At 41.4% G+C, this 24,649-nt stretch overlaps 1 protein-coding gene across 2 annotated transcripts; it reads left to right on the forward strand.

Annotated features, from left to right (window-relative positions):
* The first annotated feature begins 18,238 nt into the window (after positions 1–18,238).
* Positions 18,239–23,327, forward strand: LOC138597742 (uncharacterized). 2 transcript variants are annotated; one of them, XM_069669223.1, is made up of 5 exons: positions 18,239–18,437; positions 19,037–19,155; positions 21,103–21,306; positions 21,401–21,751; positions 22,764–23,327. In XM_069669223.1, coding segments are annotated over exons 2-5 (594 nt in total). In that variant the 5' UTR covers positions 18,239–18,437; positions 19,037–19,154; the 3' UTR covers positions 22,802–23,327. The 2 variants fall into 2 exon arrangements, with proteins under 2 accessions (XP_069525324.1, XP_069525325.1); XM_069669224.1 differs by lacking the exon at positions 19,037–19,155.
* The last annotated feature ends 1,322 nt before the right edge of the window (positions 23,328–24,649 follow it).

Genomic DNA, 24,649 nt, shown 5'->3' on the forward strand with positions numbered 1-24,649 from the left:
GTTTGAAATAATAAGTCTGAATGAATATTCAGAGCCTTACCACAATAAACGTGAAGAATAAACACTTTTAAAAAGCTGCTTTTCAAATAAACTCTTGCATTTAAAATCTGAAAAGAAAAATATTATCAGCAACATGCACTTAAAAAATTAAAGTACTTGTTATGCATCTTTGATGGTGTTGTTACTATATGTAGGCCTACAGTATATATTCTAAATAATAGGGTTCCAAAAAGGCTGATCTAGATTTACATGAAAAATGACATTATAGAAACATGTGCATTGGACTAGGGGGCCTTTTTTGTGTGGAGTTTGCATGTTCTCCCCTTGCATGTGTGGGTTCTCTCCGGGTACTCCGGCTTCCTCCCACAGTCCAAAGACATGCTCGTTAGGTTCATTGATGACTCTCAAAGTGCCCCTTAGTGTGAAAGGTCATGTGTCAGCCCTGTGATTGACTGGCGACCTATCCAGGTTGTATCCCGCCACTCGCCCAATGACAGCTGATTTTATGCACTGCCCACTGCATCATCTTCTGTAGCATCAAGTTGAAACACAAGTAAATTCATGTATGTCATGTCCAGCTCTGACTCCAGCTCCTGTTTTCATTAACCCTTTCATTATTTCCTGTTTTGCTTTGTATTGCTCACCTCTCCTCTCTTTTCAGATCCTTCACTTCCTGCCCTTTTGTGTGTCCCACCAGTGTGATTGTCTGCCCCGCCCTGACCGTTTCTATCTGTGTCTCACTGTCTTCCCCTCACCTTAGTATTTAATGTGGCTCTCTGCCAGATCAACTTTGTCATCAGTGTCAAGAGTTCCAACTTTAAGTTCCCTTTAGTACAAATTTTAGTACTATTTTTTGATCTTTAGTTGTTTTTTACTTTGACCTAGCCTCTTCCCTTCCATTTGAGAATATCACTGAGTCGTGCTTTTGAGTCCTATTATCCGAGGTTCCACTGTTGCAATGCTTGACTTAAGCACTATGCCTTGTTCTTAGCTACATTACAGCACTGAAAATAAGGATTATCTGCATCTATAACAGGATTAAAGAGTCAAAGTTTTGGAAATCTGTAAAAGGAAACAGCTTAAAGGTCAGACCTACCGTGAATAGAGCAGCATAGAGTCGAGTCTCCTTTGGCAAAGTGTCCATGGTTCTTCTGTAAGGAGAATATCTCCCTGCTTTCTGCAAACTGCAACCCTAAGAAAGGAACACTCCTTCTGTCAAACTTTACTTACATGCTGTAGGATGAATGACATTTAAACAGCTGATACCAAAAACAACAGAGAAAAGAATGAACTACTTACCTGGTAACTCACACATGCATATAGTTTAATTAACGGTGTATCTCTCTGGTTTGCCTCCCTACAAGTCCTCCTTCAGCAGAGGTGAAGTGGTGGGAAAGAACTTTGGGAATCCCCCTCATCCTGCATCACCTGTGACGCAGGAGAGGTTCCCAACCAGACTATCAACCAGTGGACCAATGAATACGAGACTTTCAGGTCCCCCCACCGGGGCTCCTCACGTCACACCTGGTCTTCTCATATTTCCTCTGGGGAACCCGCTTGTTTTGGCTCTGGCATCTCAGACTGGGAGCAGAGGAGGAGGGAAAGCAATGAAATGCATCAATGAGACCCTTGTTAAAGAGACTGAGTGTGTGTGAGAGTGTGTTTGCAGGCTGGATAAATATCTCAAATACTACCACCAGTTTTATTTAGTCTTTTTAGGTTCTGACTCCACTGACGAGGGTCGACTGGAGATACTCATGTTGTAAAAAACAGGCTACAAGCTGATCAAATCATGCAGTTGCAATATAATGTTTGACCACATTGTGGTAGTATGGAGTCATAAACTGACAAAACATGTCCCTATTCTGATACACTATAATGGGCATATAGTCATACTCTGATCAGCCACAACATTATGATCACCTAATATTGTGTAGGTCCCCTTTTGCCGCCTAAACAGCCCTGACCCGTCGAGGCATGGACTCCACTAGACCTCTGAAGGTGTGCTGTGGTATCTGGCACCAAGACATTAGCAGCAGATCCTTTAAGTCCTGTAAGTTGCGAGGTGGGGCCTCCATGGATCGGACTTGTTTGTCCAGCACATGCCACAGATGCTCGATTGGATTGAGATCTGGGGAATTTGGAGGCCAATTCAACACCTTGAACTTGTTGTTGTGTTCCTCAAACCATCCCTGAACCATTTGTGCAGTGTGGCAGGTGCATTATCCTGCTGTAAGAGGCCACTGCCATTAGGAAATACTGTTTACATGAAGGGGTTTACTTGGTCTGCTACAAGCCACAATGTCTATCAGAACCAACACTCACTTTTTTAGCAATTCGAGCTACAGTAGCTCTTCTGTTGGATCGCATCACACGGGCCGGCCTTTGCTCCCCACGCGCATCAATAAGCCTTGGCCGCTCATGACCCTGTGACCGGTTCACTGCTTTTCCTTCCTTGGACCACTTTTGGTAGGTATGGACCACTGCAGACCGGGAACACCCCACAAGAGCTGAAGTTTGGAGATGCTCTGAACCAGTAGTCTAGCCATTTTTCCTGCTTCCAACACATCACCGTCAATGACAATACGTTCCTTTGCTGCCTTACATATCCCATAATGTCATGGCTGAGCTGTGCATATTGATTGTTTAATGTGTTTAGGCTTAAAGGAAGGCGGCACTATGGACTTTCAATACTTTCAGGTCCAGAACAAGACACACGAGGCCATCATGTGTCACATCGAAACACCAATTACTTTTGTTTGAGCAGTTATCACTTGAGCATAATTGTAAAGCACAAGAGAAGTACAAGAATATTACTTTGCGGAGTGTTTGCGGGAACTTTACGACCCCCTGACGTACAGAGCAAACACACACTGACACCAAGAACATAAAAGATTTTCAATATATCCGCCCATTTGTAGAGGCGATAGTAACACCATACGCAGATGATCTTATATGTTATATGACGAATCATGTCAGCATCTCCACGTACAAGGAATTAAGGGCTGCACGGTGGTGCAGTGGTTAGCACTGTCACCTCACAGCTAGAAGGTTCCTGGTTCGGATCCCCTTTCTGTGTGGAGTTTGCATGTTCTCCCCGTGCATGCGTTGGTTACCTCCGGGTACTCCGGCTTCCTCCCACAGTCCAAAGGCATAATCGTTAGATTCACTGGTGACTCTTAATTGCCCGTAGGTGTGAATGTGAGCGTGAAAGGTCGTCTGTCTCTGTGTGTCAGCCCTGTGATTGACTGGAGATCTGTCCAGGGTGTACCCCGCCTCTCGCCCAGCCCCCCCCCCGACCCTGAACAGGATAAGTGATGTAGATAATAGCTGGATGGACATGGAATTAAAAAAAGGGAAGTTTATGTTACAACTTTAAATATACAGTTTGCTTTGTTATCTCATGATACGTCTGTGTCAACATCTACAAGGGTGAGCTCTGTATTTCTCAACATCCTGCAGTCTCTCGTTAAACTTTAAGCCTCGTCGGGATAATCATTACCATTAAAAACTCTCACTGAGCCACTGGAATGCTCAGACCAGGTGCTTCATACTGAACAAATATACACTTTTAAAATCTTCATGGGAGTATTTCTGAGATTCACTCTGACAGAGGTTTCATGAAGTCATGGTTTAAATGTTATCATGCTTGTTAGTGATGTTTATTGCGGGTGATAAATGAGTAACTCTGGGAACTAAACGCAGAGGGCGTGGAGGAGTTCTTATAGAGACATAAAGTGACGCTTGCCTGCAGACTCATGGCTCAGTCAGCGTCTCATGAGCTGATTTGATTGTTTGATTTGGCACGAAATAGCTTAACATTCAGATCTAAGGACAACAACATGGTAAGTCTATGTGATGAATTTAACCACTTAATGATCGTATTTTTTTAAAGCAAATGATAAAAGTCTTATTGTAACCTCTCAGCTGGTGATCACTTGACGGGCATCGAGAGTCCTGCCTGTTTCTTCGTGGTCATGAAGTCGTCTGTCACCTTCTGTCTTAGTGTACTGCTGGCACTGTGTCTGCTGGGTTCAAGTAAGATTTCAGCCTCTTTTAAAACACCTGACACAGTTTAACGTGTCATGAAACATCAAATGGGTAGCCGTACGTTAACAAACTGTTTATCAGTTGTCTTGTTGTGTTGGTGTTGTTTTATCTCCTTTTGTGGGATTATAAAATTATAACATATTTTTGTGTGTTTTTAGCTGCCTCTGACAGTAGCAGCCTATGGGGTAAGAAACTAAAGTTCCAAGTTCGTCCGTCTTTGCTGCAGCTACATCCAGATGTTGAGGTCCCGGCCCTTAGGGAGCTGACTGTGTGCGTGCTTCTACGCCTGGACATTGTAACACAGTGGACAGGTTTTGTCTACAAAGCACCGGGGGAAAGAACCATAGAGCTGGGACTTCAGGGCACAGGCGAACAGCTGTCTGTGTGGCTGTTTGGAGAACAACTGCACTTGAAAAAGGAACTAAAATCAGACAAATGGTACTCCGTTTGCTTCACCTGGTCCGGCCGAACTCAGAGGCTACACGTCTACATAAATGGAACCATTGAGCATGAGGCCCATGTGGATCACCTCAAGCCCCAACATCTGGCCTCAAACGGCACTCTCACTTTGGGGAGGTCTCATTATGTTTTAAACGGTGTGGTGCAGGTGGAGGATGGGAAGGATCTGATTGGTGATATTGGTCGGTTCAGGATGTGGGCCAGAGAGTGGAGCGCTGAGGATATGAGAGGGGAGAGCTGCGCCGATGGAGATGTGGTGAGCTGGGATCTGCGGCAGTGGAAGTACAAATACCCTCCTGTGCCTGACAGCGACCTACAGTGTGGTAAATACAATATTACCTTTTTCAATTGCATTTTATGGACATCCTGATCAGAAAGAAAGATGCACCAGATTTTTCTGCTGTAGGTGAGAGTTGAATGAGTGGGCAGATAATACACTTTAATGTTCAGTAAATGCAGTTAAAGGTAAATAACACATTCCTTAGTTCATAAAACAGCTAATATGGCTAACATTTCTCTTTCTTTTCATTTGTTTAGCATGCTCACTGTACAAAATCGAGACGCAGACACTCATAGGTCACTCTCAGATGGCTGGAAAGTGTCCAGAGTCACTGGAGGAAGTGACAAGAAACTGGGTATGAAGACTATGTGACAACGTCAATGGAATTTGGAACAAACAGCCAAATGAAAATGATTAATCTTTGTTTTCATCTCTTATCAGCTGGAGAGCATTTTCCCTCGCAGCATTTCTGTCCGTGACATCTTTGTGTCATCTCCAAGGTAACGCACCTTTTGTTTTCAAAACACTGTCAGAATGATCCTTTAGAAGTACTCCTGCACTACTGCTATAGAAAAGTAATAAATAAAAGTAATTAAGTATTATAAGAGAAAAATAGTTACATTAACCAAAGTGAAAGTGTGAGTGCTATATTATACCATAGACTGAATAAAAAGATGGACGACATGACAGCTCCCTCAAAGTGAAGCCAAACCCTCTCTATCGCCCCCTGCTGACTGGCTGCAGTATAGGTCATAACGCCCACCTCCGAGTCGAACTATAAAATCAAAATACACGCCAAATACATTTGCATGCAATGCATTATAGCTAGTTATTATCATGCTGAATTACGTACAAGTGTTCATTTTGACCAGTTTTAATTAGGTATTTGATGCTGTAAAAAGGATGATTGACACTGTTGACAAACACGGCTCCTGCAGTCGTTCTGCTCCGGATTAGCAGAGTAGAAGACGAACAGCGAGAGGAAACGTAAGTAAAACAATCACTATAGTCATTGAAGTTTACATATCTGTGAACTTTAGCCTCAGACCAACACAAAGAAGCTGTTCCGCTGTTAAATACGCCGATGTGCGGGCTCCTTGCCGTTTTCCCCCTGTAATTTAAGTGTGTGTTTTGGTTAGCGGAAGTGGCTACGGTGGCTCCACCTGCCGGTCTCTGCTGCGCAACTCACTTTGTACAACGAGGGCGGATTGAGACGCGTCGTCCACGTCCATCTTTATACAGTCACTGTATTATATATAATTTTTGTTTTATATTTGGATGATTGTAACTGATGATTTGATGTGTTGGTGTGATTATACTGTTGAAGTTGATCAAGTTACAAATTCGAAGTACTTTACTGAAAATATGTTTGATATAAAGATGTATCATATTTGTACAAGTATATTTTGTAAAGTAGGAAGTAACCCAAGCTATAAAATTAATAAAGTGGAGTAAAAGGTACAAGATTTTGTTTGGAATTATAGTAAATGTAATTTCAAGTGACTGTAGTTACCTTACACCACTTGTAGCCAATTTTCCATGAAGATAGAATTACTGTATGTGTGCTTTTGTGTTTGCTTGTGAGTTGGCATTGAATGTCAGAGGTGACAGAGATGAGCGCATTACTTGTCGAAGCTGTGATCCTTGGATCAATCTCGAACAACATTCCTGTCTGTAATTCCTGTTATCTGTGTTCCCTTACAGCCGTTCCTGCCATGTGGTTAATGATTCTGCAGCTCTGCATGTGCAACAACCTCAGGTACACCAATATTAGTCGACAGTTTGATGTTCCACGGAAAAAAGAAGCAATATCCTAACAGAGCAGCTGATTAGAGGAGAGATGAAAGGCTTTTTTTTTCCCCAAATGAGACAATGTTCTTTTGTGAGGAAATGAGTGACGCATGCGAGCACAGGGGTCAGTTCAGGGGCAAGGTAGCTCAGGAAAATCATACAACCTTTTAATGAAGACAAAATTCTGTGTTTTCAGGATGCATTCTCCGCCTGTTACAAGTGGTGAGTCACACAGTATGAGGATAGTATCGCACAAGCCAAGATACAGTTTAATCAACATGTAGATTTAACACGTTATTGTGATTAATCCCAAGTTTCAGCAGTGAAGTCTATGTGAACGTGGATCCTGCTGCTAGTGTAGAAGTGGTTCAGGCGAACATCACTGCACTGCTGAGTGTGACCTTCTCTTCTGACTTCCTCAACCTGACAGCAGATCGTCACAGCATTAGTGTTCTACCTGTAGGTACGTATACTCTGTGGAGCACACTCCAAACCTCTCATATGCAAAATGCAGTTAAAGATTAACCGAGCAGATTTTTACGACCATGGTTATTGTCCTGAAAAAGGATGTATGCTCGTGTCACATGTATTTACGCACATAATTATGCAATATTTGTTCAGACACAAAGCAGACTGTGGGTTTTATTGGGAATGTTCACTTGAGGCAAGAACATTAATAAATCAATTAAAGGGATTCAGTTTACTTTGCACTTTCACTGTGATTGTTTACTTGCTGCATTAAAAGGATGCTGCATGTTGCAGACCACTAATGACAACAGGAAGTGTTTTTTATGATCATTTTCATTAATTAATTTCCGCATGCTATTCTTAGCTTAACTATTTTTAATGTTACTTTCCTTTCTGTTATGTCATTACCAGGCTTTTAGGCCATGACAAACACAGGAAGGGACACAGATTGCCAAAATAAATAAGTCATTTATTACAATCTTACAGTAATTAAACTGAACAGTAACAATGGTTGCGAGACGTGTGAAGTCAGTATCATCAGTAGTGTGCTGGGAGGACATGTCAAACAGCTCCTTTGGCACCTCAAAGAAGAAATATGCACATTAGTATCTAAACCACACATACTGTTGGTGTGGGGTGGTAACAGTTATTAACAAACATTTCCTTTCAGAGTCATTACCTGCACCATCCGAACCAGCTCCAACTGTCGGCACTGGTGTGACCACATTAGGTGAGCATGCAAGAGAGAATGAACCAGTCTATAGCACTGGCGATTTTCAGCAATATGGTAACATCTTCAGCCTTTAATAAACACATTTATCTGCAATGAGTGTAATTTTGAAGTGTGAATTTTCCTCATTTTTTGTTTCATTTGATTAACGGAAACAGGTCCAACCCAAAGTCGACCCGCTAACGTGTCAACCACCAGAGAGCCGTTAGATCTCAACGAAACTGCCGGTCAGTTCCGTGGAAGAACTGTGTGTCGCTGTCCATCTTCCTAATTCTCAGTGCTTCAGATCTGTATTGTGCAACTAGAGAAACGCCCTCTGCTGGAACACAGCCTTTAAACACAATGCATTAACAATACACAATAAAACCATGATAGGACAGTTAAAGACATTATTAAAATAGTGAGTAACGCAGGACTACACAACAAACAGAGGGTAGTAAAAGGTTAATAAAAGCTCTGTGTGTAACCAAGCGTCAGTTTATTGTTGTATTAAAATCTATAGTGTTTTTGCAGCTTAAGCTGATTGAACCAAATCTTTGAAACCTGATAAAGATGCATTCTTGTGTTGTCTGCTTTCTCATTCTTGCAGTTGGGCCCGATACGTTCTTCAGAGTTAATCTGACTTTGAGTATGACTGGCAGTCCTACAAATCCAAAGGATGATATTAAGAGATGGGTAAGAGACTCAAACAACACTTGTTAATTTTCATTACTTAAAATATGTGTACACTAAAATATTGTCTCGGGTCAAAAGGTTAAAGAGCAGCTGGAGGTGAATAAGACCATGGTTGTGCTGAATCTCATCATAAAGGAGACTGCAGACAGGTCGGCACTGAATGTATTAATTGTAGCATGTTGCATTCGGTCTTTACTTTGCGGCACATGAAGCTCTGTTTGGCTTATAATTCATCTGCTTTACTTCATAGGAACATGAGTCAGTTAAAAGGACTGATGGTGAGTATTTAATTGATTTAAATAGCAAGACAAGTTAGATAAAAAAGGAAATAAATCTCATACTGTGTCAAAAATGATGCAACATCTCTCTGGTGTCCCTTCTTTTAGATCTCCCACGGGCAACAAAAACAGTATGTGACCAAAAAAGACCTGTGATGCTGCCTGTACACACACAAGGCAATTTGTATTGCATTCTGAATTTACTTTATTGGAGCTCTGCACTTCAAACTAGTGTGTGTTCCTCTGCAGATATAGCTGTACCTTCCATGCTCAGGAATACAACATCAACAGCGTGGACGGAACTGAAACTTTGATTCGTGCTGCTCTGATGTCAAAGTATGAAAGCGACTCCTTCACTATTCAAACTACGGATTTGAAGATCAAGCACATAAGTAAACTGACTTCCCTAACACGACTAAAAAAAAGAGAACACGGTCTTGTTTTGGAATGAGACTGAACATGTTTATGTTTCTTTTCAGTGCCAGAAAACTGTTTAGAAGAAAGCACTTCAACAATCTATGGAGAGTACATTTGGGCAGAAGTATTTCCACAAGTCAAAGAGGAAATGGGATGCATGAAGCCGAAATCAAACAGAGCCTCCAGACTTTGGTAAGACATTGCACTTCCAGTTCCATTTATCAAACACTAGAAGGACCGTCAGAGAGCTCAGACCTCCACAAAGGCCACTGTTTCAGTCTCTTATGATATGCAAATCTGTAAGGAGACTCCAGATTTAACATCTACACAGGTGATCTATCTGACATACTTAAAGCAGTTCTGAGGAACTTTCACTTTGTGTCGATTTTCCTACGCCTTATGTCTTTGCTGATCCTGTCCTGTACATGAGTACGTAGTATTGTGTGAAGAAAAATCTCCTCCTTTAACTGGATAACATACTACACACTCAATGTAAACAGCCTGTTTTGGTCTATAAGTCACTCCTTTCCGATCCCACTCAATGACAGGCATCAAAAATACCTTATAGATAATGTCAATCTGCTACAAGATGGCCTGTTTTGCTTTTGTAGCTCATATAGAGTCATGAATATTGAATTGAGACTGCTTCATAACCCGTCCACAGTAGGTTAAACATAGATATGCAATCCCACCAACATGTTTTGGATGTACCCCAGGGTCTCCTACTGGAAGATTTCCTTTTGCAAAATGCTTACATTAATGCTGACAAAGCACCAATCCATCTGACAATCCCAAGATCTATAGTACCCTCATTTGTGAAAAGACCTCAAGATACTTGAACTTCTTTGCCTCAGGCAGTAACTCTCTCACAACCTGGAGGGAGCAATCCACTTTCAAAGGTAGGCTGAGCAGTGTGATACTCTGATGGTTGGAGCACACCCGCGGGGGCTCCTTTTAAAGAATGGGAACCACCACCCAGGTCTGTCGCTCCACAGGCCTCAGAAGCCATACAGTGTCCAGAGCCTTTGGTTGGTTGAATACCAAATGCTTGGACTTAGAAAACATAATGAATATGGCAGCTTTGTTCCAAAAATATTTCCCAGGAAGAAACTTTATTCGTTCATGAGTCAAATCTGCTATTTTTTAGCTCGTTTGTGAGTCTGATCTGGATCCATTCTAAAACTGTCTTTTTGTCAGATCAGGACCAAAATGTAATTGTTTCTTTCTTGGTCAGTGCTCCACCCTTCCACCAATTTTCAGGAAAAACGGGCCAGTAGTTTTTCTGAAATCTTCCTGACATAAAGACAAACAGACAAATGGCCCCGACCTGTTTGGTCGATGTTCTTATTCAAAACACTTAAGATCATCATGATGCACAGAATAACCTGGTGTTTCATTGACTATACTGCATATATCTTACAGCAGCATGTTACATTATGTTTTCTTAGATAATGAAGCATACACGTATATGGTAATATTCTTCTCCTGAGTCATCTGAGCCAACCGTCATCTTGGTGTAAAAAATAGGTTTTTTTGCTCTATATCCAGGTACAAACCCAGTTTATCTTTGTTGCAACAGTCTGTTTCCATAGAGACAGCTCAGCAGTGCGAGAGAATTCCCTCAATAACCTACTGCTCATGGATCCCTGCCAACCTTCAGCTCGGGCAGAAATCAATTTCCTATAAGTGAATTATTATTAGTGCAATGAAGGTCTGCAATCGTGCTTACCGCCTATCTGCTTAACTGAACATCACTGAAGGGACAATGCCTTAGTAATAATACGTTTTATGGCGTCTGCATTGATGGTTATTAAGTTGAAACTGACTTTTATAGATGTATCACCCTTTGTAGGGGAACTGGTAACACACACCAAGCTGGACCCTGCATTCAAGTGGTCCTTACACAGTCCCAGTTCCACATTTTGGGAGGTCATTTGTTGTGTTTCCGTGTGTTTGTGAGCTTTAACTTACAAAGTGGAAACAACACGACACAGAAGATGTTTTGTATTTTGTTCTTTATTTTTGTTCTTCCCTCTACAGTAAGTTAGACATTGAAACTGACACGTCCAGCTGGGCTGATCCTGATATGTCAAATTGCAACCCAATTGTGACGATATCAGACCTCGAGAACATCACCGTCTCTACTGGTAAGAGCATCAGTCACAAACAAGACACAATTGCTATTTCAGAATATCCCAAAGCTTTTGAAAAATAAAGCAAAAACACTTATGACATAATTGATTTCCAGGGAACGCGGATGAGGTTGTGGACATGATTCAGGACCTTATAGATGATCAGTTAGGAAACAGTGCAGAGCTCTCTCCCTCTGATCTGGATACAGTGGTGGACAAGCTCAGCGAGGTGGTTGATGTCAGTAATGTCAGGCCTGCTGTTGGTGCCAATATTGTCAATATTGTAGGCGATATCCTGCTTTCCAAAACTGACGTCAGCCCAGTGGCTAACATGTAAGTGAGTAACCTGAGTGAATATTAGCATACCTTTTGTCCCTTGTAAAGTGTCGTCATTTTGAATCTTACTTCATCCATGCAACTTTTGTTTTTCGGAAAAAGGGTCCTAAACCTGACAGAGAGGATGTGTAACAATATGGATTTCCAAGATGAATCCGTCAGTGTAACAGCACCCGCGCTGGCCCTGTCCATGGTCAACGTGGCTCCAGGGGAATTCAGGGGCCTCACCTTTGGTGTGTCCGCCATTTCTCCAACCCTGAACCCACAGGTGAGACGCTATGAATTCTGTAATGAGCTTTAAAGTAGGTTGGACATTGCAGAAGCAGAAGGAACCAAAACTCCAAAACTGGCTCCAGTCAAGGTCGATTTCTGTGGCGTCCTTGAGTGACTGTGAAAGGCAGAAAAAGTGTTACACAGACATTGTGGCCTTGAGCAGTCACGGCACATTAAGCTTTAACTATAAGAGCTAAAAAAAACTGGTAGTCGGAAGGAGTCTGTTTTAAGATTGACAGTGGAGTTATCCTGAAGCATGTGATTCAGTACATTTGTTTTTTTTCCCAGATTTTCATCAACCAGAGCTTTATGAATGAATCGCTCCCCGACACAGATGCTACCATCTCTTTGCCCTCTGCCCTCCATGATCGTTTCCCTCCCAGAGGAATAAACACAACTCGTATTCAGTTTCAATTCTACGGAACGCAAGAACTTTTTCAGGTACAAACTTGTTTTTTTACGTTTCTTCCTCCTCCTCCGTCACTATCAGAGAGACTGATCTCAAAATGTTACGCAGCCTGTTTAATACTTGTAGTTGTTTTATTTGAAGGAATAATTCAACATTTGAGGACATACATTTTCTTGTAGTAGCAGAAGATAAACACGAGAGTAATATGAGATAAATATGACAAACAGGAGACAGTTAGCCTAGCTTCGTATGAGGAAACAAGAGGCAAGAGTTAGCTTACAAACACACCTGTTGTGTAGCATCTCACAAGTAAAGATGGCATATATGATTTGTTTAATTGGTGCAAAAAACACGTGTTAAATATAAACTATGTGGTTTTACAGGAGGTTATATACCTGAGTATTTTTTGGTTGGGTGCAGTGACTTACTGGAGTCTTTTCTCAAGGTTTTGAGCTTAAATGGGTTTTGGACGGTGCCAGGCTAGCTGTACACCAGCACCTATTTGCTGTCGTTGTGCTAAGTTTAGCTAACAGGCTGCTGGCTGTGTGACGTTTAAAGTTGTAAGACACAAAGGGAGAAGACAAAATTGCAGACCAAACCGAGGAGTTGAAGGAAATCAGGCATAGGTGAGACAATCATGGAGCAGTTGAAATAAAGAAGGGCGTGGCACACAATCACACAAGTGGGAAAACACACACAAGACAGGAAGTTGAGGGAAGAGGGAAGGGTGATTGACAAAATAAAACAGGAAATGCCTCATGCAACGATGAAATTAGCTCTTTTGTTGTTGTTGTTTTTTCTCGATTGTGATTGAAAAAGAGAGACAGAAAAGGTGGAGATCGAGAGAGGGGGCAACATGCAGCAAAGTAATGAAACTTTGCTAGTTTCTTCTTGCTAACTGTAATTAATGCCTGTTAATGTAACAACCATTGTATTTTGAACAGGGCCTCCAGATGAACAATGACAAATTGATATTGAACTCATATATAGTATCTGCCAGCATCAATAGCAGCCATGTGAGCAACCTAAAGGATCGGGTGGTGGTGACCCTAAACCATCAGAGACCTAAAGAGGTGAGAAATGGTTACCTTCAGATGATCGGTTAGAAAGTATTACAACCTTAATCACTGCCCTGTTTTTATACAGGAAGAAGACAAAGTACGTTGTGTGTTTTGGGATTTCCAGACAAATGGTGAGTCAGTCGTTATTTGCTGTATTTTATGTGTTTACAGTTGGATTTAGAGGATTCACAGTAATTGGGCTTCATGGTGCGTTTAAGGAACCAGTCAGGTCAATAAAGGTCCCTGAACACATGGCAGCTGTGTGATTGTTGATAAGCAGCTTTAATCAAATGTTGTGTGTGTTTTTGGTATGTGTTTGTGTGTGTGTGTGTGTGTGTGTGTGTGTGTGTGTGTGTGTGAGTCAGATGGGCAGGGCGGCTGGAACAGCAGTGGTTGTGAAACCCGGAGTATCTCTTCTAATCGGACCAGCTGTCTCTGTAATCACCTCACTCATTTCGCTGTGCTGCTGGTGAGTCACTGGTTTGCTTTGTATGAATAAAACCAGAGAACAGAAAAGTCCCAAAAGCACCAACCTACTGATGCTGAATTATTTTGGTAATCATAGCAGCCTGCGCTGCTGCTTGCCATGATGTCTCTTTGATTATACCACTAGGGGGCACTAAAAATATTACATTTAATGGCTTTAAACACAAGTAAATCATATTTTTCATTCAGCTTTTATGTTGTGTTCCAGGATGTTTCCAGAGGCGGTGTCAGCAAAACTGACGGTCAGATTCTGACAGTGATCTCATATCTTGGTTGTGGTATATCCTCCATCTTTCTGGGCATCACTCTGCTCACCTACCTTGCTTTTGAGTGAGTCACTTTAAAGAAGACTAACATACTTATCACATTTTAACATGTGTGTATTGAAATGACCATATGTGCTGCAAGGAAGACATTGCATAAGCTGAGATTGTACATGCTTCACATCAGTGCTGCGCTCTTTAATTGCTCTTTCACTTCAGGAAGCTGCGTCGAGACTACCCGTCAAAGATCCTCATGAACCTGTCGGCTGCCCTGCTGGGTTTGAGCATTCTCTTCCTCTTAAACTCCTGGCTCTCATCCTTCTCCAACTACGGGCTGTGCATAGCCACCGCTGCATCGCTGCACTACTTCCTGCTGGCTTCTTTCACCTGGATGGGCCTGGAGGCCGTGCACATGTACCTCGCACTGGTCAAGGTCTTCAACATCTACATCCCTTCGTACATCCTCAAGTTCTGTGCCGTGGGATGGGGTAAGTGAGTGCTCCTGAATGCAATAGACACAGTGAAGGGTAGGTTGGCTTTGATTGGCTGAATTAGGGGGATTATTTTGAATAGTTGGGGTTGAGCAGCTGCAGGTTTGGGTTTGTAACAGTTGGTTTTACGATATTTTTTGTATGATATTTTGTAAGGAAAATAGGAAAATTAAAAACTTTTAATGTTGTCTTTTCTCATCTCATTGTCATTATAAATGTGTTTAGTTGACACTGACCTGAGCGAGCGATATAAATGAGAGGTTTTTGTGTCGTCTCAGGTATTCCTCTGGTCATAGTCAGCCTTGTGCTGGCCATAGATAAAGACGCCTATGGCAGCGCTGCACCTGAAGAGGCTAAAGTGGTTTTTCAGTCCACTGACACATTGTAAGTAAAAGCACTGGGTGAGTCATCTCCATCTTGGGAGCATGGTGTCTACAAATGTGGTACCAAAAGTGTATCTCATATCAGATGAATAAAAGATGTAGATGATGGCCTTTTATGATAAAGGCGTAAAAGACCTATGACGACAGCTCCTCTCCCTCCCTCCAGCTGCTGGCTGCAGGATGACGTCTTTTACTACGTGACCGTGGTGGCTTTTTTCCTTCTGATTCTGCTGGGCAACATCTCCATGTTCATCGTGGTTCTGATCCAGATCAAACGGACGAGGGTCAATAGGCCATCGGCAAACAGCCGCACCTTTCTGCAAGACTTCAGGGCGGTGGCTGGCCTCACCATCCTGTTGGGCCTGACGTGGTCGATGGGGTTCTTTTCAGTTGGGCCGGGCAAAGTGGTCATGATTTACCTGTTCTGCATCTTCAACACTTTTCAGGGTTAGTATGAGCTGTGGCTGGAGTGAGCATGTGTGCTGTTTTGCATCTTTGTTCACGTTCAGAAAATAAGATTGTTAAGACATGTCTCAAAATACATTTTTACAGTTTATATCCTAAGTTTTAAAACAATTTCATAATGGTTGTACAGTTTCCTTAGAAGCCTAAAGAAGCATTTTTAGCATGCAGAGCTAAAAAAAGAGAAACAAAACCTTCCCCTATATCTATACCTTATTTATCGTGTAGTATTACAATTTTCTTTCTCTTCTCTCTTGTTCTAGGCTTCTTCATTTTTTTGTTTCACTGTCTGATGAAGGAAAATGTGAGGAAGCAGTGGAGAATCCACCTGTGCTGCGGACGCTTCAGACTCAGTGATAACTCAGGTACCGATTATAAAGCAAAAACAATGCTTGTTTCAATGACGAGACCTCGGTGTCATAGAGCCTGTTTGGGAATATACTATGCTATGGATGGTCGGGGAGGGGTCGAGGTAGGATGGGATGAAAGGGGGTTGAATTGGATGGGGAATTGTCTCAATGTGCTTACTGTTTCAGCATCCCCCAGTGGTTCCTGTGTGTAGAGAGGGGAAACAGGGTTTAGAGGGGAGGGTTTTGAGAACTGAGATAAACAGGAGAGAATGGGTTAGACAGGCTTATATGTGTATGCACAGGGGGAGGAGCTAATGAGACACAGGCGATTGAATTAGTGAGATAAAATAGTTATAATAAAGTTATATAGGAAGGACATATTGAAGTATAATAGCAAGCAGGGGACTTTACGTGGTGTAATTGTTTCTCGTTCTCGTCCCCTGTCTTCAGACTGGAGCCACTCGGCGACAGTGGGAGGTCGCAAACAGAACATTTTTGTCAACTCTGAGTCTGTGGCCTCTGAAAACACCACCACCAGGAAAGTGTCAGACCTGTCCTCCACAGGATCAGCGCCAAACCACCACCAGGGGGCGTGAGCGGGCCTCTGTCTGATTATTCCAAACTGTATAACTCGCTCTTTCAAGGTCCAATGTTCATTCACAGTCACTGATAGCAGAGGATGAAACACCTCCATGTGTGTTACGTGCATACAAAGCTAGAATAAAGCACATTTTGGGGTCAGTGCAATAAGCCCATAGTTATTAAAAACTGAGTGCATTGTGCTGAAAATTTTACATTTTCGCAGCTCATATTTACTCTCCTCTCCTCAATAGTTTTCATGGCCGATGCTTCATGGAAGAATGTTTTGTGTCTGAATTTATTTATATTAAGCTAATAAGTTAAAGTAATGTTCCACAGGAAACAGTTATAAGAGTAAAGCTATAAACAATCCGTACAGCTCTTCAGTTGCTGTCTGCTTCTTCTTCAGTCCCTAAACTTTATACTGCATGTTTCCTTTCATAACATTGTTAAATGTGTCAATAATTTCAATGATAAGTTAATATTCATACAAGTTTTGTTGAAACCTTTTTGTGATATTATATCTGTGTCTAAATATAACTTTTTTGTGCAGGAAGATTTCAGTCACTGCTAATTTTTCTTGTCTGTAAAGTAAAAACATAAGCAGATTGTTCTGAGCAGTGATGTTTTCTTTCTGCTTGATTGGGAGCCTGTGCCATGGATACAATGCAACAATTCCTTACTCATATTGAAAAGCTGTATGAAACATAGTAGTAGAAGTACACTGTAAAAAATACAATAAAATACACCGTAAAAAAAAAAGTAGTTTGAACGAAAAAAAAAAGTTGTGTCCTGCTGCCTTAAAATTTTAAGTTGACTAAATTTGAAGGGGGCTGGAGCCTATCCCAGCTGTCATTGGGCGAGAGGCGGGGTACACCCCGATGATGAGAAAACAAGTCACTAACTGGACGCAAATGCAAAGGCTTTCATCAGTGGGCCATAGGCTCAATCACCATTGTGTTACCTCATTCGGCGATAGATAGTGACTTAACAGACATTTATTTACATGAAAACCTTCAAGATTATCACTTTTAATTATTATTAAGACACAATTTTGTCAACACAGTCTTACAGTGTCACTCATGCCTGAAACAGGGACCTTCTACCCGTGAGGCAGCAATGCTAAACACTGCCCAATGTGGCCACTTCATGTAATGTCATTTATATTTGGGTCAACTTTATAATAAAGTAAATGTGTTTCACTCACATTCTTAATTTCAATTGAATCATTTTTATAAGTTGGAAAACTTAACTAAACAAAATATTGAGTAATCACAACATTTACACTAACTTCTAGTTGAACTGACAATGTATTGAAGTCACAATGACTAATTATTTTACAGTGTACTACTACTAGCAAACATCTACACGTTTGCATTTATATAAAACCATACTTCCCTCATTTATGTTGATCAAATGTCCAGGACATTTTATTTATAATGTAGCTTAAACAGTCAAAATGTGAGCTGATGACACTTCCCCATTCATCTGTGCTACACTATTTGATCTTATTATAACTCTAAGTGCAGTGGGAACAAGGAGAGCCATCTTCAGATATGGAGGTCCACTGAAAACGAAAAAAAAGGTCATTTTTTTGCATGTAACATCAAATCAAGTAAGTTTTTGTCGTTAAAATGTTTTTAAAAATTGAGCCTCTCTGACTGAGAAATCACAGAAGTGCTGCTATCAACCTGTGTATAACATTTTGACAGTGTTAACTGAGGAATGTTTTAATAAGGTGTCTTCAGAGTCAGGTGTAACTGGATGGATGACATTCTGATCATAGCTGTCTGCATTCATGATGCACCACACGCCCTCCCGGTGTAACACATCAGCGACTCTGGAGGCTCAGAGAGCAAAATGTTCTGTCCATAGAGGAAGGGAAGGAAGAAAGACGCCTGTTTTTGGTTTCTCGAGTTTAGTTGTTGACTCTCATGTTTAAACTCAAGCTGAGGGACTTATTTTCCACTGGCTGCTGCATATGCACGTGAACACATCATCGCTGATCAAGCAGTCAATGAAAGGACGCACTCTGTGGTCATCTTTGGTCAATCACCAGGTCAGGTAAGAGAAGCAAGCTGCTTAAAGATAGTCGACAAACAGGGTTGGTTGTTTATTCACAAACAGGTTTATTCATTCAGTTAAGTTATAGGTATGTTTTTTTTCTATCTGGTCTATAGAAGGATGTGATTTATTTATTTATACTTAATATACTTTAGTTAAAGTGGCCAACGTTTTTTTTACCCCCCCAAAAAAGATAATTCACAATGCATTTCAGCCCCCCTTTTTAAACACCCAGAGCAAATCAACACAATATATATCTTAAACAGTCATTTTTGGTTTAATTACCCAACAACAATACACTTCTTTGGGCAAATTTCAAAATTAACTCTACCATTTGTTGACATTTGTCATAAGTGATCTTTGGTGGTGGACTCATTATTTGATTTTCATGTATTGTATCTATAATATACGATATGATACAAAACAATACGATGCGATATGATACGATACAATACGATAAACTTAATTGTCCCCGTAGGCAAATATGTCATGTACTACATTTAGCTGCTTCCACAGTCCACATGTTCATACTAAAATCTAAAATGTAAGTTGTATGTAACACTCTTGCTGATGCATTGTCGTTTGTGTGCTATAATCAGTCTCAAAGACATACCATCAGTCTGTGACGTGAGTCCTCCAGGGCGAATCCACTGATTCAGATGAGCAGATGAAGAAGGAATCTACACCTCTGAGGAAGAGCTTGATTTAACTTTCAACAGTAATGAGTTGCAATGACTCTTTTGAATATCTTCTATCTATCTAAAAAAAACAAAATTAATGCACCTAAGCACCTAAGCAATTACTCCGTAACAGTGGCAAGGAAAAACTTCCTTTTAGCAGGCAAAAACCTCGAGCAGAGCTTCACAGGAACATCTGCCATGACAGGGAGACAGAGAGGGAGACAGACAAGCAGGGAGACATTCACACAGCAACAACGGATATTACAGACTTATAGTACCAATGCGAATAATAATAGTAAAAATGTGTCTAATATTAGTAATAGCAGCTATAATAATGATAATAAAAGTACTTGTAATAATAATAATTGGAGCAGTGGGAGTCGAGCAGGTCCACAGCAGCAGGCAGTCCGCAGCAACGATCCACAGGAACCAGCGGGACACGGGAGCGTAAAACTCCAGGGAAACTAACAACTAAATAAATAAAGAATGCCAATACAAGTTTTGTGGACAATAACAGGCCAGGTGTTATGAATCTTAGATTGTCAAAGTATCTGAAGTTAAAAAAGTAATACTAATAAGGTTGATAATGACATGTATCAGCTGCAAACAAGAGAAATAGGTCTTGGAGGTTTCAGGCAAAATGAATAAAGACCATAAACTGTAAATAATGGACATAACCAATGACATCATCAGATGGTTTGTCAACTGCCTTTTTGAAGTCTTGAGTTCGACAAATTGACCATTTGTCCAACTGTTTTCTGGTGCCAGAAGTGACCATATTTGACCAAGAGGACAATGCTAAAGAGGAGCCAGGGAAAGTTAAGTTATCTAAGCTATACAGCCGCGCCAGTCGCTAATTCATTAGCCTATGAACGAGCTAGTTAAAGGAGAAGTTCAGTATTTTTAAACCTGGGCCCTATTTTTTTTTACCACAAATTTGGGTGTTGAAATGACTCATAGGAACAAAAACTTCTGGAATTGGTCGAGTAGATGGCCTAAGCCATAGCCGCGATACAGCCACGATACACTAGATTCTATTTGCAGTGGTAGCTAAAAAGACAGACTAAACAAGCTTCGAGGGCCCGTTGAACGTAGTGAACTCACTCCTTACTAAAAATAAATACTAGAAATTCATAAACCGAAAAAAATGGAGCACTTGTTGGATGGTCATTTAGAACCATAAACAGCCCAGTAAGCCATATGATTTGTCTCATATTTGCATGGAAAATCCCCAAAAGGTGCCAACAACACAAACACGACTGTGAGGTTAAGTGACTGAATTAGCTGAGGTGAGCAAACAGCTAGCAACATGCACCTGTCAAGGAGGATGCCACTTAATAGAGAGCCTTTCATCACTTTATGCAAAGAAAGACCAACTAAAAATATGGACTCTTAAGGTGCTTTTCAACAGCAGGAACTTTCCCAAGAAACCTTTTGAGAAACTAGGTGCGTTTCGATAACAGGAAGTAGGGTCTAATTGATTTACTCTCTGAAAAGTCCCTTCTCAGGGGGTAGTACTTTCCAAAGGTCCAGGAACTTTCAGGGCGGGGCCTGCAGTGTTGATCGTTTCTGATTAGTTGAGTACTCGCAGAGTTTATTTCACCCACCATGTTTAAAAGACTGCAGCTGGAAGCTCACTGTTATCATGCTTCGAGATTATCACTTTGCTTTGAGATGGAGTCAGAGAAGAAAGCCGACAGTAGACTCTCTGTACGTCATTGGCCTGATTTGCATAATCTTCCCGGGACTTAAGGTCGCTGTGGAAACGCAGACAACAATGGGCCACAGGAACCATTTAGTTCCTTGACAAGAAGTTCCTGGTACTTTTGGTTGAAAAGCACCTTTACATATGGTTTAAGAAGTCTTTTCTGTCACTGTAAACTTGTTGGAAATATAAAATCTGTTGCATTGATCTTGTGGAGTAATACGTGATTTTAGTGATTTTATAGTGGTATTGTGTATTGTTGTTTCGTCTCTTTTTGCAGTGACAGCTGACCCAATGGAGGACAGAACAGAGAGTCAGATGGCTGTGAAGGTGGAGAAGCATTCTCAGTATGTCATCCTGACTTACTTCCAGGGCGACATCAACAGCATGGTGGACGCTCACTTCACCAGGGCTCTCAGCAAAGTCTGCAAGGCGAAGGCACCGGCAGTAAAAGCTAAGAAAATACGTAAAAGTATTAAAATAGGTAAGCACACATCTTCACCTGATTACAACCAACACAACAAATCCCAGTCATCCTCATTACATGGATTATTTTCTTCTTCTCCTTTTCTCTGCAGAGGATAGCAGCCAGTGTCAGGGGAGTGCCGTTGACCCTTACTCAGAGTCACAGGCCCCTCCTGTAGCAGGACGGCTCCTGACCTTCGGCCCTGCAGACAACACTCCAGACTCATGGCACTCGTTCACTGGTAGGGCAGGAGAGGGCCCAGGGTTGCCATACTCCCTGTCCCAAGATGGGTTGAGTCTTACTGGACAGCAATACGCCAATTCCCTGCTCAACCTACTGCATAACGACCGGGGTGAGATGGGACCCAGCATGGCCTCCAGCTCCAAGCCAGAACTACTTCCCAGCTGGTCGGTGCCACAAGGATTTAGAGAGTCTGTGGACCCTGCTTCGGGCTATGAGCCGGGTAAGCTTTCAGCTGCAACATATTCTTCATATATTCAATCATACATTTTGCAACCTGTGGTGTCATTAGAATGAATGCAGGATAAAGGCACTTCTGCATTGGCTTCAATCATCTTAAAACATGAAGCTACTTCCACTCTTATACACAATCCATGGTTAAACATTTGTAGCTGTTGTAGCAGTTGAATTGGCAGCCCGTGTACAGAGGCTACAGTACCCCGATGCTGCGGCCCCAGGTTTGGCTCCCACCCTCAGCCCTTTGCCGCGCGTCATCCCCCATTCCCCCTCTTCCCCTGTTTCCAACACTATCCTCTCTACAAATGAAGGCATAAAAAAACACTTACAGCTGTGTCTGCAGCGGCTCTGAAGGGGCTTAAGTCTGAAAAAAGAACCCTGTAAAATTGTTAAGAAAAAGCCTGCATAACACACGAGGGATAAGTTGACTGAAAACTCTAAAAGTAAATACATCTTAAAGTGTGAAGCTAAAAACCAGAAGCACGGCTTGAACTCTTTTGAACCATTTGCTAAAAGTCTCATTGCTTAAAACAAACCTCTGTTTTTGCAGGTATGTTTTTGGTTCCACTTTAACTATCACTTACTGAGTACGTACCAGAGAAAAGCACTTTGATATACATGACTTGAAAGACACCTCTAGTTTCATTTTAAAGCGACTGCTTGTTAAAATAATGAAGCACTCTGACAGCAGAAATAATTAAGTAGCACTTAACTTAAATAATAGGTAAAAATGACTTTAATTAATTAGATTAACAAAGACTGAGTCAGGTTGTGTCTAGGTTTAACAGATGAAGAAATGATTCATAGACAACCTTCAATTATCTAACCCTATTTATAGTACTTGTAACTTGTGTCTCGCTCACCACTCGGAGATTTCTGCATCGTATTCAGAGAAACGCTCCTGTGTGAGAAGCATGTATTTTACTCAGCGCTGCTTTCTTATGTATGTCCGTCAAAGCTGCTTGTGCGTCACTGTAATTTTGTCTCCTCTCTGTCAGGACGGCATCTGGAAAAGAAGGACCTGTACTGGTACTGAAGAGTGAGCGGGTGAAGCAGAAGAAACAGAGAACTGCGTCAACTATAGCTGCGGCTCTGTAAAGCCACCGGGCTTTCCGTTCGCCTGGTAGCTGCTGCATATTTAGCCTCTGAGAGCACACGCAGAAGAAACAGCAGTGCTTCCATTCCCTGCCTCGCTCTTTCCTTTTCTCAGTCAGATGACCTCAGTACCTCAGTATGTACTAACTGGAACAACCTTGCTGAGAAGGAACACTCTCTGACAAACCTGTTCTGCAGCTCCGTCAGCCCTCCTGTAGAGCTCAGAGCGCTGTTTATGTTATTTCTTCCTTTGCGGTTCAGTTGAATGAAGGGCATTTTCTTGTGCTTTGAATCAGGCACTTCTCTTAGTGGGCCTACAACAGTAAATAGACCAGTATTAAGTTAAAGCGTGAACATTGTGAACCTCTTGTGTTTAAATATTGATGTTTGTAACTCTACAGCTTATGGAGATGAGTTTTATTTGCTGTTAAAGTATCAAATCAAAAAAATGAAGGATTGTGGTTTTATGTTCGGAGTTTCTTCTTGATACAGCTGTCTTTAAAAAGTGTTTTGTACTAAATGTAATCATATGCAAAGGTAAATAAATGTATTGAATATCAACAAATCTCAAACATGAATTGTACACAGGTGTAAAAAGTAAAACATACTTTCAGTGGCTAAAGAGCAACACTGAATAATACTAACACCTAATGATGTATTGTACCGGATAATATACATATGGATAAAAAACATAAAATCAGTGGGATTACTTTATTCTTCTTGTACTCCAGCCGCAAACATTGTACACTTTCTAAATTTGTGTTTTCATAGTTTTCATTTTAACATTTATGTAAAACTTCTGATCAAGAAATGAAATATGATGCATTAGCATAGATCAAGCAACTGTAAGAAGTAGTTAAAAGAGAACAAATTTCATATTCTTGCCAATGACTGTATATATAGATGGACGACGCGTCTCTATCTGCTCCAAGTGATGCCAAAACAGCCCCCGTGATAGGCGCTGCCATCTTGCGATGGTGACGTTATTTGGAGCCAGAGACTGTGCAGTAGAGATCGGCGGGTGAAGCGGCCGTAGCTACACCAAAACGCACACTTAACTTACCGAAAAAACCGCAAGGATCCCACTAGCCAGCGTGTTTAACATCAGAATAGCTTCTTTGTGTTGGTCTGAGGTTAACGTTCACAGGTATGTAAACTTCAATGACTGTAGTGATTGTTTTAGTTACGTCTCCTCTCGCCGTTCCTCCTCTACTCTGCTAATCCGGAACAGATCGCACATTTGTCAACAGAGCTGTCGATCATCCTTTTCACAGCATCACATAACTAATTAAAAATAAACTTGAACAAAATACCTTCTATAATGATGATATCATGATGATTTAAATAAACAATTACACCGCCCTGCTGCCCTGAAGTCTTTACCTGGTTGGCTATATCAACCTTTCATCCCAGAGTGATGCATCTACTCGCTGCCAGGAAACGGTGCTCAGCCTCATCCTGCACTACTTGTCTGTTAGCGTATATCTACTTTCCATCACATTACACAGCCACGTTCTCTGTGTTTTGTTCTGCTCACACCTTTATAAAAAAAAACAAACACTGATCTGAGTCATACATGAGGAAGTGAATCAGACTGGGCCACTTTAGCCTACTGTCTGAATATAGCCTCACTATGTTTGTCCCCTGACAATTATCTATATGTAAAATAAGATCATCCATCTGCAACACTTGCTAAATCAGTGAGTCTTACATGTTCAGTGTTAGCTCACCAACTGGTCTTGTCAGCGTCACACTCGATGACAGTATCCACGTCTCACCGCCGACACCA

The sequence above is a fragment of the Semicossyphus pulcher genome, unplaced genomic scaffold, assembly GCF_022749685.1.
Source record: "Semicossyphus pulcher isolate SPU_LCO1_2020_fin unplaced genomic scaffold, fSemPul1.0.p SCAF_2, whole genome shotgun sequence".
NCBI classification, from domain to species: Eukaryota; Metazoa; Chordata; class Actinopteri; order Labriformes; family Labridae; genus Semicossyphus; species Semicossyphus pulcher.

Bases quoted from the DNA above. Each gene is read 5' to 3' on its own strand.
- LOC138597742 (XM_069669223.1), top strand. The intron at 21,307-21,400 runs GTAAGCACACAT...TTTTCTCTGCAG, and splicing joins ACGTAAAAGTATTAAAATAG to AGGATAGCAGCCAGTGTCAG. The intron at 21,752-22,763 runs GTAAGCTTTCAG...CCTCTCTGTCAG, and splicing joins TGCTTCGGGCTATGAGCCGG to GACGGCATCTGGAAAAGAAG.